The following is a 17,935-nucleotide window of genomic DNA, read 5'->3' as shown; positions in this document are numbered from 1 at the left end:
CTCTTTATACCCTCCTCCTCCCAGCATCCTTATATTAATTTAGAGCCCTGAAAATAACTAAAGGCTTTAGAAATAACCTCTCATCAGCGGTGGTCCCCACTCTGTCTCCTCCAGTTCATTTATATAAATCCTGAGCGTTTCCAGCAGCCCGTTTGTCTCCAGACAAAGCAACGGTGCTCCTCTTGGAGTCCCTGATTTTGTTTGGATATCAGAGGGGGACGCTCTCAAGAGTGAAAATGTTGTCTATTATTACTGCTGCGACCGTCCCAGACAAACCAGCGTGTTTCTAGCCCTAGTCAGAACACTTCCTTCAGATCCTGAAATCCAGGCTCTGCGACCTTTGCAGAGATCCTGCAGCCTGAGGGAGGAAGGAATTGGGCCAATATCTCTCTGTGGTGCTTTCTCTGAATGTGCCAAGGACCGTGGGTCCCAGAGCGGGGGGTGCAGAGCCGCCTACCTGCGTGGCCCTGGACCCTGGTCCTGGGGTCTCCCTGAGAAGCTGCCTGTAATCCTGCTTACATCACAGCCACCAAAGGACCCCAAAGGCAGCATATCCCCTGGTGATGGCTCTAGAATGTCCAGGAGGCTCCTTGGTAGCGAGCTTGGTGGAACTAGAGTGGATCCTGATGCTGTGTTTACAAAGCACAGAGCATCAGACCTTAAAAAGTTCTGCTGTCCATTGCAAAGAATGGGAGTGCAGCCCATGGAGATGACGGGGGTCGAAAATACCCCTCGGCACCACACTGATTCCACATCTGCCCCAGCAACCACCTCACCTATCGGTCCTTGCTCTTCAAAATTAGGGCACGTTCCTAAGGTGGAGGATGGCTTCCAGAGACTTCTCAGAAGACCACATAGAGATGAGTTGTAAGCTCATTTGCAAGCTGCTCCCCTCTATGTCTTTGTTTGGGTCTTACACCAAACAATTCTAGAAAGGATGGGTTGCTACCTTCCTTTACGTCCGATGTGATAAAGGCTTTTCCCTACTGTGATGGTTAATTTTATGTGTCAACTTGACTGGGCTGGTGAACGCCCCGAAGGCTGGTGAAACAATATTTCTAGGTGTGTCTGGAAGAGCGTCGTCTCCAGAAGAGATGAGCATTTGAATCAGTGGCCTGGGTAAAGATAATCATCCTTCCAGTGTGAGCGGGCATCATCCGATTCGCTGAGAGACTGAACAGATCGCAAATGGGGACATCATGTAACTGCTGTAACTGGGACGTCAGCTCCTCCTGCCCCTGGCTGCCTCCTGAGTTTTCAAACTCAGACCACCGCTCACACCATCACCGCCCCACCCCCCACCCCCCACCGAGTCTCAGGTCTTTGGACTTGGACTGACTTGTACCACAGGCTTTCCTGGCTCTCTGGCTTGCGGATGATGGACTGTGGGCTAACAGATCTCCACATCTCTGTATTTATGTCTATACCTATGCCTGTCTCTATCCTACTGGTTCCATCTCTCTGGAGAATATACCATCTATGATTATAGGTCTTCGGTCATTTCTGTTAGGATTAGGTGGCCGGGGGGGCGGGGGTGGGTGTGGTATTCACTGCATCCAGAGCGGTGTGTGTTTGGAATTATTCCGCAACAGAATCCAAAATATTTGTTCTCTCTTCTCACTCCCTCAGTTTCTTATATGTCACCAATTCCATCCTTAGAGCTAACCCACCCCCACCACCTGCATGTACCTAAAACGTTATCCATCACGCTGCTCAGGAAAATAATGGCCCTCCCTTAGGACAGAGTGGAGGATTGAAAATTCTTTTATAATCTAATATTTTTATTTCCTCTCACAGTGGAAATAATACAGTGCACTGAAATTGCTGTTCAGCTTCTGATTTTTCCCCACTAGACCTGGTGGGAAGAGTCTGTCTTTTATTTCTGTACATCCAGTGTTCAACTCAGGCATGAAGAAAAAAAGGTGCTCAAAAAACTTCCTGAATGAATGAATTAAAAACTCACTGATATCAAAATCATTTACAGAATATCAATCATGCCATGCCCTTCCCTGGAAGCCACAGTAAGCCAAAGATACCATTCTGCCTTCACTAAGCTTACCGGCTTGCGGGGGGGGGGGGCACAGGCATTAATAAATAAGTTACACAAAGGCATGTCACAATATGTGATAGCTGTCATGTGAGTAAAGTACAAGGAGTTACGAGAATTTAGCCCAAGGGTGGCCTGGTGTAGTCTGAGGGGAAAGGCGAAAGCTACAGGGTGGGGAAGAATAGAATTGGGGAGGAGGAATGCTCTGGATACAGAGAGCATCGTGTGCCACGACTATGGTGCAGAGACCCTCGTAAGGTGTCCCAGAGGCTAAAGGAGGCCAGCGTGACTGCCGGGAAGGAGAGACGCAAGAATGTCACAAGCTGAGGCCAGAGAGGAGATAAGGACTCTGTAAGACAGGCTCAAGATTTAGGTGTTTGCCCTAAAAGCAAGTAGTGACACAATCAGTTGTGCAATTCTAACATCAGTATGTGCTAGTGTGATGCAGGGGACAGAAAATGTACTGGGACCAGGGTGGAGGGGCATGTGATAGTTAATTTTAAGTCAACTTGGCTGAAGTGGTACTTGCATATGGGGTCAAACATTCTGGATGTTTCTATGAGGGTGTTCTTGGATGAGACTAACATTTAAGTCGGTGGACTCAGAGTAAAGCAGATTGCCTTTCAAAATGTTCGTGGGCCTCTTCTAATCAGGTGAAGGCCAAATGGAACAAAAAACTGACCTGCCCAGAGCAAGAAGAAATTCTGCCAGCTGATGGTCTTCAGACTTGAACCACAACAATGACCCTTCCCTGGGTCCCCAGCCTGCTGGCCCACCCTGCAGATTTGGACTTGTCGGCCTCCACAGTCATGTGAGCCAACTCCTTGAGCTCTCTTGCTCTGTTTATATGTGTATTATATACTATGTGTGCATGCGTGTGCATGCGTGTGTGTGTGTGTATGCATTGCTACAAACATCTTGCAGGTCTTTCTCTTTGGCGTGGCCTGACAAACACCGGGGAGAGTTGAGGAATGAGACGGCCAGAGGAACAGCACAGACTGCCAGGTGAGGGGCTGACCCTGAGTATAAGGCCTAAGCCCCAGGCCTCGTGGCAAGGTCTGCTGATCTCGTTGGTCAGAGTGCAGGCAAGGAGATGGAGCATATCACCCCTGAGTGTGTGCCAGAGGGCCAGAGAGGTGCTAGGAAAAGACAGAGTGCAGGAGCTCTGCAGCCCCGGTCCCTGCGTCCGTGACATGGTGCATATGGCTCATAGACAGGGAGACGGGCGGTATTGTGCAGCAGAGTTCAGTTGAGACTGGACAGCAGGCCCGGTGGGAGTGCGAGCTGGACTAGCTGAAGGCAACAAGGCCCAGGCCAGAGAACTGGGGTGCCCCTGTCAAGCTATCCTGGAAGTGGCCGGGCTCAGGGAAAAGCCCAGATCCTATGGTGACCTTGAAGGGGGCTACTGGGCTGTGTGGAGAGGGTGGGTTTGGGAGAAGGGGTGTTAAGAGCATGAGATGCTGGGGCTTTGCATGAGGCATCTTCTGGAATGCCGTGTTTCTGGGGAAACCAGAAAGAGAAGGAGACTGAAGGGAAAAACCATGGAAGGGAGGGACAAAGGCAAGGGATTGGCACCACAGAAAGTGCCCTGATTCCTAGCAGCAAGCAAGCCCTTCCGAGGCCTGCCTTCTCCATGCTTGGCCCTTCATTGAACTGACTGCACAGGGGGTGCGGGTGTACCCGCAGCCCCTCCGCCAGTCTTCGGTGGGCCTGGAAGCGCCAAGAGACCCTGAGAGGGAACCAGGCCAGTGAGGTCACTTGCGTGGGATGGTACTGCTATGAACATATCACTGAAAATACTTCTACCTCCATATCTGAGTATTGTGGACCCTGTTTCCACTTGGCAGGGGCAGATGAGTACCGCCCTCTGGGGCAGAACCTCTGGTCTGGATGATTATTCCAGGGGCTGTTTAATTGAACTGATGCTACACGGATCTGTTTAGACATCCCGCCAAACTCAGTATTACAACCGTGCAGAGGGAGTGAGACCACTAGAATCAGAGGGTGACAAGGTAGGCTTTCAGGGGTGTTGGAAACCAGGGGCAGACATGCCATTCAAGGACATGGGGGGCATCCCCTTCTGCATCATGAGGGGGCAGCCCTGCCAGACATAAGTTGTGTTCAATGGCCAGGAGAACTCACTATTTCTAGACATTCCCTTCTATGGGTCCCACTGTTGCTAGTGTAAGTGGGATAGCACAGAGGATCCCACGTGGCCAGAGGGACCCTTAGTTCCCCTTAAAAATCCAGGGGTGAGAAGAAAGCGTACAGAGATAGAGACATCTGTCTTACTCTGTGTAGCTGCCCATTTCTGAAAATGTCAAGGTCACCTCTGGCAGGTGCATGTGCGTATGCGTGGCGCTGCACGCTGCCAGTCTAGGCTGGGAGTTTTGCCACAGATTGTTGACTATTCACTATGCTCAGAATCATTTTTATTTCTTTAGCGTGGTGAAGAACGTACTGAAGAACAAAGGTTAAATGATGACTTCATTTTCCAAGTCCCTAGGTTTTTTAGGAAATGATTGTGCCTTTTTTATTTTTTTAAAGAGACAAAGATAAAACATCTGTAAGATAAGACAGGAAAGCACATAAACTCGATAACTGATTTCTTGGGAAACTTTTATCTCCTTGTCCATTGATAATGTTTCTTTGGGTAATTTGGTTTCCTATGGCTCAATAAATTAAATCCAGATAGATGAAACAAGAAATAGATTTTTAACTCTGTTCCGAATTAGAATTGCATCATTATAATAAAACCATCAGGACATTCTGGGATCTAGCAAAGAATTAAAGCTGGGATGGATATCATATCAGCATATGATGAAGCATATTCCACCAGTTAATAATTCTGAGTTTTGTAACCTTTTTAAAAATTCTGTTAATATGGATCAGAAAATATGTCACAATCTTGTGCTGGGTTTGACTTGGCACAGGCGACCATTCAACTACCCAAACATCTTTTATCATTTATTTGATCATTTTATCTTACAAAAGCTTAGATATTATTTTATCAGGAGAGGGGATCTGTAAACTTGCCCTTTTGGTAAAAACTGCTCGCCATGGTCTAATGCTTTGGAAGAGCAGACGCTGAAATCCTAAAGTTGTAGACCCTATTTACAGATCATGCATAATGGGATGCCCACAGCCCTGTCCCATCAACAGGGAGAAGAAACTGGAGTCTTGGAGAACCAGAGCCTCCAAGGAGCCCTGCCCAATACTGCACTTGCTCAGGGACTGGCAAGGAGCCATCTGACCTCACTCAACCTAATCAACAGGTTGCTGGACAACAGGACACTCCACCTTTCTGGCTCTGCAATCCTGGGATCCCGCCATGCCACGATGGAGTTCCAGATCCCCCCTGCGCCCTCGGCCCTGCCCTCACCCCTGTCAGGTGGAGCAGCAAACTGGCAGGACGTGAGGCCTAGCTTAAGTGGCTATCAGTACCCTTAAGAGAGAGGCTTGTCTGCCCCCAGGGGTTCTCTGGCTGAAGAACAAGAGAATCCAGGAATGGGGGAGGTTGGGAAGGACAGAGAAGAGACCCAGGGAGAGGGGGGGCCCCCGAGCCATGGAAAACAATCTCAGGGCTGAGTAAAGCAGTGTCTGCATTAACTTCTGAATTCCAAATATATTCTTCATTAGCCAGGAAAAAGGTTGGTTTCTGCTTGGTTTCCCCAACGACAGATTGTGCGTATATGATCTTCCGGTATTGGGTGGGTAGTGGGGCGGGGGGAGGAGGGTGGCATAATGGCAAACGAGCAGTTAGAACAATCTCATTAAGTCACTCTCAGTTAACTCAAACACAACTAAAATGAAAAAAGCTTTGATTCCTAAACTAATTATGTGAGATTTCCCCAGCACAAACTAAGTTCATTAGATACAAAGTATGGGTAATCCATAATTTAATATGGAAATTTAGGCATGGAGTATTACTAATCAGATAACTAGAGCCTCAAATCAGACTATTAAGAGACCCAGTGAACCTGTTCTGATTGCTGACCAAAAAAGAACAAGCAAGTGAAACGAATGAAAACAACATTCCTCTTTGCGCCTCCTTTGGCGAAGGGTTGAGAACACCTGCAAGCTATAGGAAGGGGCTCCCATGGAAATATGCTCCTTTTTACAAGAGCACCTCCCCTTCCCTCCACCCATGTGTGTTCTGAGAGATTATTTTTTTAAAAGATTTTATTTACTTATTTATTTGAGATAAAGAGAGGGTGTGAGAAAGAGAGCATGAGCGTGGAGGGGAGGACCAGAGGAAGAGGGAGAAGCAGACTCCCCACTGAGCAGGGAGCCCAATGCAGGACTCGATTCCAGGACCCTAAGACCATGACCTGAGCTGAAGGCAGACACCTAACCGACTGAGCCACCCAGGCATCCATGTTCTGAGAGTTTTAACACCAAGAAACACCAGGTCCCTGCCGCAGAGCCCTTTACTGTGGGAATGTCACCAGGCAGTGTGGCTTGAATGACTTTAAGAGTAATGAGCACATGAAAAATGACTGCACCACTAATTATAAGAACACTAGAGAATGTGGCACTTAGACCTATATGAATCTCAGAGGAAGCAGTACCTGTGTTTATGAGAAGGAAGTATAAATTCTTAATTATGCTAAAGCCTATTTAGATAGAGCACAATACTTAATACAGGTTAGGAATCGGCTTTTGTGCCTTAAGTATCTGTATGCGTCAGAAAAGATCTAAGGAAGATATGAAATGCACTGAAAACTCCACTGTAATTAACCAGCCTGAGACATCTGTGGTGACAACTGGGAGCAAACAGAGAAGGCTACTGTAATCCAAGGACTAAAAGCAGAGACACAGAAACTCAGGGAATAAGTGATAGAGAAACAAGACTTAAAAAGTGACCTGCGGAAGCTCAAGGTCACACCGAAAGCAGAGCACGGGGGTAACACTCACTGCAGAAAACAAGGTAGGAAGAGAGCCTTAAGAGAAACTTCCGAGCAAAATCAGATGGAAAGGGAGAGTTTAAACAATTAGGGGAAGAAAATGATTGTTATGAAAGATGGGTCAAAGTGGTTCAAGAAAACTGAGGGATCACTGAAATCTACCTCTGAAACTAATGATACACTATATGTTAGTTACTTGAATTTAAATTGAAAAAAAAAAAAAGCGGTCCAAGAAATGCAGTTATCCTAAAATAAAGAGAACAGGAAAAAAAAAATTCAGATTTCTAGTTCAAGGGAACTTTGTTGAAATAAAGCAAGATGCAAACTCACTGGGCCAAAATGTACCGTGGGAAATTTGAGAAAGGTCGATCAATAACAAGATGTATCACAGTGAAGCAAACAGACTTGATAATTTAAAAATATTATTGACACCTGGACCAAAAAATCCCATTGCCTCACATCAGATAGAGTGGGCTAGGTTATGGTGGTAACAAGTATTCCCCAAATCTCAGTGGATTAAGACAACAAAGGTTTATTTCTCACTCATACTACACTGTCCAATGTGGGCGAGTTATGGGGGTTTTATGCATGGTCGTCATCCAGATTGACGGTGCAGCCTCCGTCTACAGCTTGCCAATCACCGTGCCAGAAGGAACGCGAGCTCTGCACAATCTCACACTACAGGTACTACTCAGGCTGGGAGGTGATACACATAAGTTTTGCTCACATGGCTCTAAACTATCTCAAGGAGACTAGGAAGTATAACCTTACCACATAAAGGGAGTTGGAGAGCTAGGAATATTTTTAAGCAGCACTAATGACCACCACATATGAGAAAGGGAGAAAGCATTAGGCTGACTTTAAGGTCTTTCTCTACAGCAATATTCAATATTCAATTATGGATAATGATGTAGAAAGCTAAAAAGAGCCCTGCCCCTACCATTTCAAAACCCAAACGCTGGACACTGCAAATTCACAACTTAATTTGAACCCATCAGACAGCTGAGGTCACAAGGCAACCAACCCACTGAAATTTGAAGGACACAAGAATTTCCATGTTGAGAAGCATGAGCACCTGTTCACCTGGGCAGATGCTTTAGCGGACAAAGGTCAACAGTGTGTGGAGTCACATCGGTAATTCAGCAGAGAGAGGGAGGCTATATGGAAGAATCAGATGGCTAGGCACAGTCCCACAAGTGAAGGATGTCTTTGGGGCATCAGCAGGCTCAGCAGAACTGGGGGAGCAATGACCAAGTGTAACTTATATTGGGAATGCAAGGCTGGTTCACCATTGAAAAGTCAATCATTGTTATTCACCACGGTAGCAAACTAAAGAAGCAGAGGGAGATGGACATCTAAGTCAGTGCAGAGAAAGACCGACCCCTCCCACACCCACCCATGACTTTAAAACCCAAAAAACAAAAAACTCTCAGAAAACAAGGAAAAGGGGGGAACTTCCATAACCTGATCATGGGCATCTATGGAAAACTTAGAGCTAACATTACATTTATTCCTAAAATCAGAAATAAGGCAAGGGTGTATGCTCTCAACATGTCTATCCAACATTGTACTGGAGGTTCTAGTCGGTGCAATAAGACAGAGAGAAGAGAAGAGAAAAGAGAAGAGAAGAGAAGAGAAGAGAAGAGAAGAGAAGAGAAAAGGGAAAAGGAAAGAGAAAGAAAGAAAGAAAGAAAGAAAGAAAGAAAGAAAGAAAGAAAGAAAGAAAGAAAGGGAGGGAGAGAGGAAGGAAGGAGGCAAGGAAGAAAGGAGGAAGGGAGAAAGGAAGAAAGGGAAAGGGAAAAAGAGGGAGGGAGGGAGGGAGAAAGGAAGGCAAAGAAAGGAGAGAGAGAGAGAAGAAAAGAATTAAGAGGCACCCAGACTAGAAAGGAGGATATATAACTGTCTCTCTTTGCGTTTCCCATGACTGCCTACATAGAAAATCCAAAAGCATCTACAAGAGAGCTTCCAGAACTATGGAGTTTAACAAGATCACAGGATACACGATCAGGAACAAAAAGCGAATTTCTATACACTAGCAATGAACAAGAGACAATTACATACACTTTTAAGTACCATTAAAACAGCACCAACAAACACGAAATACGATAAGCCTAAACAGTATAAAATATGTTAAGATCTGTATACCAAACACTGTACAACACTGACGGAATATAAAAAGGCCTAAGTAGATGGACGGCTATACCAGGAATATGTCAATTCTCTCCAAATTGAGATAGGGAGTCAGTACAATTCCAGTCAAAATCCCAGCAGGATTTCTGGAGAAACTGATAAGCTGATTCCAAAATCTACATGGAAATGCAGGGGAGCTAGGCTAGCCAAGACAATGTGGGAAAATAACAAGTTGGAGGCTGGCAGTAAACAGACTCTCACTTCCAGTGGCCTCTCATCCTCCTGATCCCACAGGAAACTCAGCTCCCCCACCCCATTCACCTAAGGCCATTGCTCTCCTCACAGGCCCTCAGCCGGGGGGCAGGCTCACCTGCTGCCACTTCCAGACCGTTGGCCCCCTACCTCAATCGTGAATCCTCCCTCATCTGACCCTCATGCCACCAGTTCTAACTGTCCTGACCTCTACTTAAGTTTTTTAAACAAATTCATTCAGAAGTTTGGTGCAGTCTTTCTTCTGTCTTCAACTCTTACCACCATCTTGGGCACTTTGAGCTCCACAGGGATGAGCCACTCAAGGAGACTCCCCAACATTGACTTGAACTCTTTAAGTATCCTTTGTTTCCTGCCATTTTAGCTATCCCCTCCCAAGTGGTTTCCTTGTTAGGGTACTAGAGCAGTGGGTCAAGGGGGACCACAAGCTCGCTAGCTCAACTTAGGCCTTCTCAGAGGGAGCACTGTTGTTCCAACACCACCCTCCCAGCGATAGCCACCTCCTCAGGGGACAGTCAAGAAAACAGGTCCTGGGAGGGTCCCCATGAGTGCAGGTATCAAAAAGGACCCCAAGGCCTTGGGACAGCAGGCCCAATACCTCCAATCTGTCAACTGAGTGAGATACGACCTAGCTGTATAACTGCATCCACACACTCATGCGGCCCCCAGAACTGCAAGATTCGCTGGGGATTTGCCCACTCTCCCAGGGGTAGTGGTTGCACTGTGATTTAATTATGATTACCTACTGTCTTGTTATGCTTTTTAAATATGGAAAGAAAAGGTGCCCAGCTTGAGACGATGACTTAGGAGTTGTCACAATGAGATCTCAGAGTGAGCGCTGGCCGCCCATGCCCCCGTCCCAGGAGGGCTGTAAAAGGCCACAGCAGGCCTCAGGCACTGACCCTGCACATGCCCCATGACATTGTAAGAGAGAAATCATGGTTGTTTGCAACCGGAGGCAGCAAGACACAACTTGCAGGTAAGAGGATAGGCCCGAGTGCTGCATTCTCGGCTCCTAGGAGCCTGCTGGATCTGTCACTGTGGAGGGCTGCTGGGACTGCTGAACTTGGCCTATTCCTCCCTACAAAACGAGGCAGGTGCTAGGGTACCAGGCCCAGTCCAACCTTGTACTTTAGGCGTATCTTGTAGCTCTGTATGTCATTGCCCGTTTGCCACGCAGTTGCACGGTGCCCTGGACCACCAGGGAGCTCACCCAGACTGAGCCGTCATACTGGCTGGCATCTGAAATGACACTCAGGGAGGACTAACCCCAGGAACCCAGCTCCAGAGGGCAACACTTGCCCCTTTCTCCCCAGATTCCAGGGTGGATCTCCAGAATCTCTAGCCCCCCACATACTATATCCCCGACGCACATTCTCGGCTCCACGCCCAGCATGGAGCCCATGCAAGTCTTAAAGTCATAACCCTGAGATCAAGACCTGAGCTGAGATCAAGAATTGGAAGCTTAACTGACTGAGCCATCCAGGCGCCGCCCTCCCCCCACCAAAACTTTTTTTTCTTAATGTAAGGTACAAACTGCTAGAAATAGAGCACCCCACATCCTGTAAATACAGTTTTACCACCCACCAAGGATTCCTTTCACCTTGCTCGCATCCTTTTGGAAAAGTTTTCGCACACCTTTGTCCAGGGAAGAGAGAAGAACCAGGTTCATTGTTCATATGCATTTTTAAGCAGCCAATTTTGGTTTCCAGGAGTAAAAAAAACCCAAAAAACAAAAAACAAAACACACTTGTAGGAAGAAAAAGCAAGGAACAATATAAACAACTTTCCATGTCACTTTAAAAGAAATCAGATGCTGTACACGAGAATAGATTGCCGTGGGAAATTGGAAAATGTCTTTCTCCAAATATCTTTAAAAAGGCAAAATAAATACCCATCTGTTCCCTGATGGCAGAACAGCAAAAATGTTAGAAAAGCGGTAGAAAGCATCACAGCCAAATTTGTAAAGACCTCTTTCAACCATGCACATCCTCCTTCACATATGTCAGAGGCGGGAAAGTGGGATGGTAAAAATGGAAAAGGAGATCCAGAAAGCAACACCTTTAAAGTGAAAATCTATAATCCTATAAAACGTTCTGCAGAAAGATAGTCCCTCTTGCACTGAACCTAACCCGCAGTGAATTAAGGAGCGGAAGGCCTATGTACATGAAAACAGTCTCCCGCAAATGTCTGTAAGCGCATGGGATGGAATGCGTGAATCAGGAGTGCCCTTGGCCGTCACCTTCAACGTGAGCCGCACAGCGTTGCAATCCTCCCGCAGCGGGTTCAGCTTCAGCGTCTCCCCAAGGTTGCTGCAGCCCGACGACTGGTGCTGCCTTTCGCAGCAGACACACACCTCGACACTGTCAAACTTAATCTAGACAGAGGAACACAGACAGATCTCACAATTAAAACGGCGTTCTGCCCCTGCGGGTACAGGTGAGCTACACAATTCAGATCGTGAGAAAACGCACCCCGCTTCCATTTCCTTTAAGTAATCAAGCCGAAATGATTTTTTATGGACAAAAGCTGGGGGGAAAAAAAACCAAAAAACCACCACACCCCAGGAGGAATAACTTCAAATTCTGATTTTAAAAGCGATGAATTAAAAGGAATACACGTGGAGTATAGTACATAGCCTCGGTTATGAAGTTACAGACAGCTTTGGATGAATCCTGGGAGATTAAAGTGAAGGAACGGACAACTGCTCATGCGGAGGTCTGCGTGGAGACGTGCTCTCATGGCTCTGTGCCTTGGCTTCTGCTGCTCCCGCGCTTAGCAGTTTCCTGACTCACTCCTGGCCTACCAAACTCCTACTCATCCGTCAAGACCCAAATCCAGCACCATCCTTGAGGCTTTGTCTGGTTTTCCCTCTCCAGAGCTGCTTGCCTCTCTCCTGGGCAGCAGCACACTCCTACCCCAAGTCTGCTGGAGACTTTTTTTTTTTATTTTACTTTTTTAAAGATTTTATTTATTTGTCAGAGAGAGAGAGAGAGAAAGCAGGGGGAGCGGCAGGCAGAGGGAGATGCAGGCTCCCCGTTGACCTGAGCTTGAAGGCAAATGCTTAACCCACTGGGGCCCCCAGGCGTCCCTGCTGGAAACTTCTTTTGTCCAGCTGCAGTTATACTTGTGTCCTGCGTGCCCCCTGAGGACCGCCACCACACGTCACCGTCACCGTCATAGCGCTCACAATGCGATGAGGTGTGGCATTTCAATAAACGCTGAATAAATAAAAATGTCATGGAAATTTAAAAACCATGGGAAGAAAAAAAGGCAATTCGAGTGTTTTAAAAAGCCTGGAGCCCAGGAGGAGCCCCTCAGGGCGTGTGGGCCCTCCTCCCCCTGCAGCCTGAAGTGGAATGGCCTTGGCCAGGCTGCAGAAATGAGAAATTATTGCATTCTGCCCCTCACTCGGCCCTGCGCGCCCACCCTCATTTCCTCGCTCCCATTGCTGGCAGGGTCCTCCTCCGTGCCTGATTGCTATGGCATACACACCCGACTGCTCACAAACACAGACTTCCAGAAAGAAAAAGGGACAGCCACAGGTGAGGGTATTGTCCATGGCCAAATTTTCATCTGTTTTAAACCTCTGGATAGCTTTTCCCTATATACTTTATGCTTCAATTTTTGCTCTTTTAATTCGGTCCTCTAACGTAATGAGTGACAGCCTGGGAGAAGAGAATTGAGGGCTGGAGGCCAGCAGCAGGAGGAGAGCCGTACCTGTGTAAACCCTGCCCCACACCTCGGCCACCCCAGCTATGGCAGGGGAGCTGTGAAAGTCACCTTTGCCTTTCTTGCTATTAGTGATGTCTCCAGTCTCCAGAGCTGAAGTCCACACTGAGCACGGAGTCCAGCTCAGGGGGTCCTGACAACACACCCATGACACACTCCCCAGGGAAGGTGCAGCTGGCACCCACCCTGAGCGTCTGCAGGGCCAGGCTGCTCAGGACAAGTCCCTCCCACGGGTCCCCTCCTTTGCACAAGGCAGCCCGTCCTGCAGATCCAAAGAACACACAGAACTCGGGGCCCGAAGTGGGACAGCTGGGGCTGGGCCTCTGAATCCCGCACACCCAGATGTGTGCTCTGGGCCGAGCCCCTTCCTGCTGGCTGGCCAGGGCTGTGCTGTGGCCGCAGGGATGTTGTTCCATGACAGAGCCCTCGAACTGCAGGTTCTTCTCCAACTAGAGATGCCATGAAATGAAGAAGTACTGGAAAGTACGACGGTCATTCCCCTTGCCTGGGAAACTGTTTTATATGGTTCTCAGCCTATGTGATGCTACCAGCTAGGAATGCCTGGGGGCATTCACCTGGGCCTGTATTACCTGTGATGAGCCCCCATAGACATTCCCCCAACTGGAGCTTAAGTTGTGGCTAGACCAGCCCCTGTGGTTCTTAAAATGACTGGAAGACGTTCCTCAGCAACATCCATCAGGGAACTTTGATAAAACAAAGCTCAAACGCAGTACACCCAGGGCCACTCAGGGATGCCACCATGGGGGGTGTGAGCGCCTGCGGTCCAGGGTGGGGTGGGTGCCTAGGATTTCACAGGTTCACTCTTAAACCATAAGAGCAGGAATTAGAGCAGGGTCACTCAAGAGGTCAGTTATTTGGGTCACTCAGGGCTTTCTAAGCGGGAATCTTCATGGCTGGGATGGTCTGGCTCCTCACCTAATCGTGTGGCTTGTAACTGTGGCCAATGTGTTTATTCGAGATGGATGGCTTTGAAATGAACGCTCTGACAATCAAAAGCTTAATGTCAGGCACTTACACTATAGAGACTCTCCCCAGAGGCGCCACCCCCCCCCTCCACAGGCCACCTTTGCCAGGGCTCAGCTGCTCAGGGAGGCCTCCCTACACCCTCCTTAGTGCCTTCCGCCTTCCTCTCTTCTCTCCCTCCCTCGGCCCCACTCCTGGGCCTCACTCTCTTCTGCTTTCTCCTCTGACTACGGCATTTGCCACCTCCATGCATGCCCTAGTTTATCTTCTGTCCCACCCATCAAGAGTATAAGGCAAGGATTCGGGTCTGTCTTACTCACAGATGCATGTAAGAACCTACAACGGCCCTGGCTGGGAATGGCTTTCTCTCCCCATCTCTCCACCACCATCCTGTTCCACCAGCTGGCACAATATCAGAGGTAGCCTGGTTGGCATCTTCATGAAAATATCCGCATTTGAAAGGGGCAGCTCATTGCAGTGTCCACTAGCCACACTGGTCTAATTAGCTCATCACGTCACCCTCTTCACTGTGGGCATAAAATAGCCTAATTCTAGAAGGAGAGGGAGGAGATAATTTTGGGGGAGCAGGCAAGGCTAGGTAAGTCTTCAATGGAGCAGAAAGGCCTAAAACAAGATTCTCAAGGTGCCCACAGTTAAGAGTCTACCTAAGTTTGAAACAGTGTCTCATGTTAGATACTTATTAAAGTGTGCCCGCTCTGAATTCAAAGCCACAGGCCAAACACTTTCTACGGAACACACATACATTTTTCCAACGGAAGAATTAAGATTCTATAATCAGGGAAAATCTATTTAAACTACAGGAAGTACCTAGCTCCTCAGGTAATGCCCAAGACCAGTCATCACCCACAGGAGTAAAGGCACAGCCCAGTGATTTACTGAGACCAATACTGTTGTGGTGTGGCTGGGATTTAGTTTAATTTCAATGTAATTTAATTTTAATTCAACTTAAATATAAAAAAAACCAAACAAACAACCCTACGCAACCTTTAGGAAAAAAACATGGGAGAAAATCATTAGGATCTGAGGCTAGGCAAAGAGTTCTTGGAATGACACCAGAAGTATAAGAGCATTTGTGCTAAAAATGACTCGTTACGAGGATGAAAGACAAACTATATAGCCCATGAGAAAGTATTTGCAAATCACATATTCAACAAAACCATAGACTAGATGGGATTTTAGTCTTTTATTCTAAAGTTTTAACTGTTTTGTTTTATTGCTTGCTTAGTGTCCTATGTGCCCATCTCTAATTCACCCTCAATCTCGCCAAGAGAACTGAAAATAGCCCGAGTATGATTCTACTCATCAGACGTTCGGTCAGCTTTATTTTCTTCTTAGAAAGAGCCCCTGTCTCCTGCTTCAGTCTGGACTAGTCAGTCTAGAGGCAGTCCTTACACACTGGTCAGGTACATGCTGGGAAATCCTTTTCCCCCCATCTCAAAAGTCTCTCTCTTTCCTGTGTTAGATTCCCTCTTCTCCTGTTTCTTGGCTTAGTGTCTCACTGTGGGGAAGTAAGCTTTTCACGGCTTTCCTGGATAAAATTTAAAAGACTGAAAATTCCAAGTGTAAGCCGGGATACGGAGCGCTGGGGACCCTCACCCAGGTCTTGTGGGTGTGTAAATTGACACAACCACTTTAGAGAATGGTTAGACATTATCTACTTTTTAGTATGACACTTAGGATAAGGTTGATATTTCTACCCATAGATATCTAATTGCTCCAATACCATTTGTTGAAAAGGCTATCTTTTCTCCACTGCATTTGACCTTTGTCAAAAATCGGTTGGGTATAGTTCTGGGTTCTCTATTTTCATCCATTTGTCTACTTGTCTGTCTCTCTCTGCCTTGATTATTGTGGCTGTAAGTCATGAAATCAAATAAGCTGATTCTTGCCCTTCATTTTTTTTCAAAATCATTTCTTTGCCTGGGGCAACTGGGTGGCTCAGTCGGTTAAGTGTTGGACTCTTGATTTTGGCTCAGGTCATTGTCTCAGGGTCATGAGATCAAGCCCCACGTTGGGCTTTGCGCTGGGTGTGGAACCTGCTTAAGGTTCTCTCTCTCTCTCTCTTTCTTTCTCTCTCTCTCTCCCTCTGCCCCATCCCCCACCACCCATGTTCTCTCTTTCTCTCTCTCTAAAAAAAAATTTGTTTTTTACCTTTCCATATACATTTTAGTATAAGGTTGCCTATGTCTACAAAGAAACTTGCTGGAGTTTTGATGGAATTGCATTAAGCCTGCATATCAATTTGGGGAGAATTGGTATCTTTACTATGTTGTGTCTTCCAATTCATGAATGCAGTATGTCTCTCCATGTATTTCTTTCATCATCATTATGTAGTTTTCAGTGTATGAATCCTGTACATATTTTGTTAGATTTACACCTATGCACTTTTTTAAGGATCAATTTATTTGAGAAAAAGAGAGGAGGAACAGAGGGAGAGGGAGAGAATCCGAAGCAGACTCTGCACTCAGTGTGAAGCCTGAGGAGGGGCTCGATCTCACAACCCTGACATCATGACCTGAGCTGAAATCAAGAGTTGGCTGCTTAACTGCCTGAGCCACCCACGTGCCCTTCCCTTATTACCTTTTTGATGTCTGCAGGGTCGAAGTTACATCCCCATTTGATTTCCAACATTGGTAATCTGTGTCTTCTTTTTTCCTTAGGGGAGGTTTGTCCATTTTATTGGTCTTATCAAAGTATCAGCTCCTTGTTTCATTGATTTTCTCAACTGTTTCCCTGTTTCAATTTCACTGAGTTGTGCCCTTATGTTTTTTATTTCCTTCTTGCTTTGGGTTGATTTTGTCTTCCTTTTCTAGTTTCTTTTTTTTTTTTTTTTCTATTCGACAGAGATAGAGACAGCCAGCAAGAGAGGGAACACAAGCGGGGGGAGTGGGAGAGGAAGAAGCAGGCTCATAGCAGAGGAGCCTGATGTGGGGCTCGATCCCAGAACGCCGGGATCATGCCCTGAGCCGAAGGCAGACGCTTAACGACTGAGCCACCCAGGCGCCCCCCTTTTCTAGTCTCTTGAGGTAGGAAATTAGGTTACTGATTTGAAACTTCTCTTTGTCTCTTATGTAAGCATCTAGGGCAACAAATTTCCCTCTCGGGATTACTTTAGCTGCATCCCACATATTTTGATATGCCATGCTTTATTTTCATTCCTTTCTAAATATATTTGAATTCTCCTTGAGACTTCTTCTTCGATCCATGGGTTATTTAGAAGTGTGTTGTTTAAATTCCACATGTTTAGAAATATTCCTCATAATAGTAAAGAAAATTTACAATATGGCCAGAAATTCCACGTTAAAGATGAGTAAGATGAAAAGATAACACACAGCAAACACACAAATATCTTACAGCATGAAAAGGAAACGGGAATGAGGAAATAAAGGATCATAGCCTATAAACAGAGTACCTCACTATTATAATGGTTTTACAAAACAGAGAATATTTTCTTCCTAATTGTTCCCCCCACAGGTAAATTATTGCTTTTCTATGGCTGCTTCAAGATTTTTGCTTTGTCTATAGTTTTCTTAAGTTTGACTATGATGTGTCTTGGTGCGGATTTCTTTGGGAGTGTTCTGTTTGGATTTGCTCAGTTTCCTGAATTTTAGGTTAATGTCTTTTGCCAGATTTAGGGAGTTGTCAGCCATTATTTCTTCAGGTATTTTTCAGCCTTGCTTTTTTAATCCTCTCTTTCTGTAACTCTAATGATGTGAATGTTAGACCATAACCCACAGAGGCTCTGTTCATTTTTGTTTCCAGTCGATTCCCTCTCTGGTGTTCAATTTGGGTAATTTCTATTGTTCCATCTTCTTGTTCACTGATTCTTTTCTCCTTCCCTTTA

The 17,935-nt window shown here is 46.4% G+C and overlaps 1 protein-coding gene across 3 annotated transcripts in view; it reads right to left on the bottom strand.

Annotated features, from left to right (window-relative positions):
- The window catches only part of ENTREP2 (endosomal transmembrane epsin interactor 2), a 447,722-nt gene that overhangs the window by 56,267 nt on the left and 373,520 nt on the right, over positions 1 to 17,935 (bottom strand). For 2 of the 3 annotated variants that reach the window (XM_045795361.2, XM_087856722.1), the window contains one exon: positions 11,597 to 11,731. The exons of the other annotated variant lie outside the window; for it this stretch is intronic. In XM_045795361.2, coding sequence (XP_045651317.2) covers positions 11,597 to 11,731 — 135 coding nt within the window. The remainder of the gene's footprint in view (positions 1 to 11,596; positions 11,732 to 17,935) is intronic. 3 annotated transcript variants of the gene reach the window in all.

The sequence above is a fragment of the Ursus americanus genome, chromosome 28, assembly GCF_024610735.1.
Source record: "Ursus americanus isolate L20-20 chromosome 28, mUrsAme1.1.p, whole genome shotgun sequence".
Classification (NCBI taxonomy): Eukaryota; Metazoa; Chordata; class Mammalia; order Carnivora; family Ursidae; genus Ursus; species Ursus americanus.
This window is presented reverse-complemented; position numbering and strand designations above follow the sequence as displayed.